Source organism: Silene latifolia, chromosome Y (genome assembly GCF_048544455.1).
Source record: "Silene latifolia isolate original U9 population chromosome Y, ASM4854445v1, whole genome shotgun sequence".
In the NCBI taxonomy this organism is placed as follows: Eukaryota; Viridiplantae; Streptophyta; class Magnoliopsida; order Caryophyllales; family Caryophyllaceae; genus Silene; species Silene latifolia.
The window spans coordinates 300,371,487-300,373,540 of NC_133538.1; the positions used below are offsets into that span (position 1 = coordinate 300,371,487).

Genomic DNA, 2,054 nt, shown 5'->3' on the forward strand with positions numbered 1-2,054 from the left:
AGTTTTGGTTGGCATAAGGTAGCATTTTTGGGTCATGTGGTGTCAAATGAGGGAGTGTCAGTTTATCCAGGTAAAATTGAGGCGGTGTCTAATTGGGAGAGGCCAAAAACGTGGCAAATGTGAGGTGTTTTACGGGGTTGGCTGGTTACTACAGGAGATTTGTGAAAGATTTCTCTAAGGTAGCAAAGCCTTTGATTGCTTTGATGGGAAAGGAGAACAGGTTAAAGTGGGATGAGAGTTGTGAGACAGCTTTTCTAAACTTAAAGAAGCGCTTGACCAGAACTCCTATCTTAGCTTTACCTGAAGGGAGTGAGAATTTTAAGGTATATACCGATGCTTCAAAGAATGGGTTAGGGTGTGTGCTAATGCAAAGAGGGAAAGTGATAGCTTATGCTTCAGACAGTTGAAACCATATGAAGAGAATTATCCGACGCACGATCTGGAGCTAGGGGCGGCCGTGTTTGCTCTCAAGTTGCGGAGGCATTATTTGTATGAAGCTACTTTCAAGGTATTTTCTGATCATAAGAGTCTTAAATATATTTATACTCAAAAAGAGCTTAATATGAGGCAGAGGAGATGGATAGAGTTGATTGGAGAATATGATATGGAGATAGTTTACCATGAAGGAAACGCTAATGTGGTGGCAGATGCTTTAAGTAAGAAGTCTATTCATGCTTTGTGTTCAGCTATGTCACGTGTGAAGTTGGAAGATGAGTTAGAGAAAATGGGGATTTGTGTAATAAGAAATGAGGATTCAGTTGGGGATTTGACTATTGAGCCAGAGTTGTATGCTGAGATTAGAGAATGGCAGAAAGGAGACCCGAGAGTAGAGAAGTGGCGCACGACTGTGGTGGAGGGTGTGACATCACGCTTTGCCATGGAGGTGGATGGTGGTTTGATTTTCGATGGGAGATGGTGTGTACCTAATGATGAAAAATTGAAAAGAAATATTTTGACTGAAGCTCAGTCTACGCCATATTCTGTGCATCCTGGAGGAGATAAGTTATATAAAGATTTGAAGAAAACATTTTGGTGGCCTGGGATGAAGAAGGAGGTTGCTCAGTTTGTTTCGAGATGTCTAGTTTGTCAGAGGGTGAAAGGTGAGCATAAGAGACCAGAGGGTAAGGTACAGTCTTTAGATGTGCCTGAGTGGAAGTGGGAGAGCATTTTTATGGATTTCATTGTTGGTTTGCCTCGTGTTCAGAAGGGCAATAATATGATTTGCGTGATAGTAGATCGTCTGACAAAGACAACATACTTTATTCCTATGAATGATACTTGGAGTAAGGCTGAGTTGGCTAAGGATTATGTGAGATATATTGTGAAGTTGCATGGGATTCCAAAAGATATTCTTTCTGATCGTGATTCAAGGTTTATTTCTAAGTTCTGGTAAGAGTTCCAAGAGTGTATGGGTAAGACCTTGAAGATGAGCAATGCATTTCATCAAGCTATAGACGGACAGACTGAGAGGACTATTCAGACTTTAGAGGATATGTTGAGAGCTTATGGCTTGGAGTTTGGAGGATCATGGTGTTTTAGCCTGAAGTCGCCTAAAATGATCCGGCCTGAAGATTTAATAGTGTAGGTATCTAGTTCTAATATTGATGGAAAGATGTAAAATGATAGATGGAATAATTTATAAGAGAATAATAATGATTATGTTGCTAGATCAATAGACTGATAATAACGAAAGTAAGAACACAGTAGAATAAGAATAACAAGCTTAATTGTATATGATTTTTGTGTCAGTTTTCGTGTTCCTTACAAATGTTTCTCCCATCTATTTATAGCCTCTCTATTCTAATGTTTACATTTGATCTTCACACACTTCCTAGCTGTTGGAAACCACTTCCTGATTAATAGGGCACATTCCCTATTAATCCGGTTGACTCATTCTTGTTTAACGACTTCCCCTTCTTCCTTTTTGCACGTTGCAGTATGTGGAGATGTTCACGTTCTTATAGTTTGATTTGGTCTTCCGTAGAAATAGGGCTTGTGCATAATTATCCTGTTGATTTGCTGATTCATTAGCCTGCAAGAGAGTTCTACCAGGC

The 2,054-nt window shown here is 39.7% G+C and overlaps 1 protein-coding gene across 1 annotated transcript; it reads left to right on the plus strand.

Moving 5' to 3' along the window:
• The first annotated feature begins 562 nt into the window (after nt 1-562).
• LOC141631019 (uncharacterized) lies at nt 563-1,393 on the plus strand. Its single transcript, XM_074443745.1, has 2 exons — nt 563-883; nt 1,205-1,393. Exons 1-2 carry the CDS (start codon nt 563-565, stop codon nt 1,391-1,393), a joined length of 510 nt encoding a protein of 169 aa, XP_074299846.1.
• The last annotated feature ends 661 nt before the right edge of the window (nt 1,394-2,054 follow it).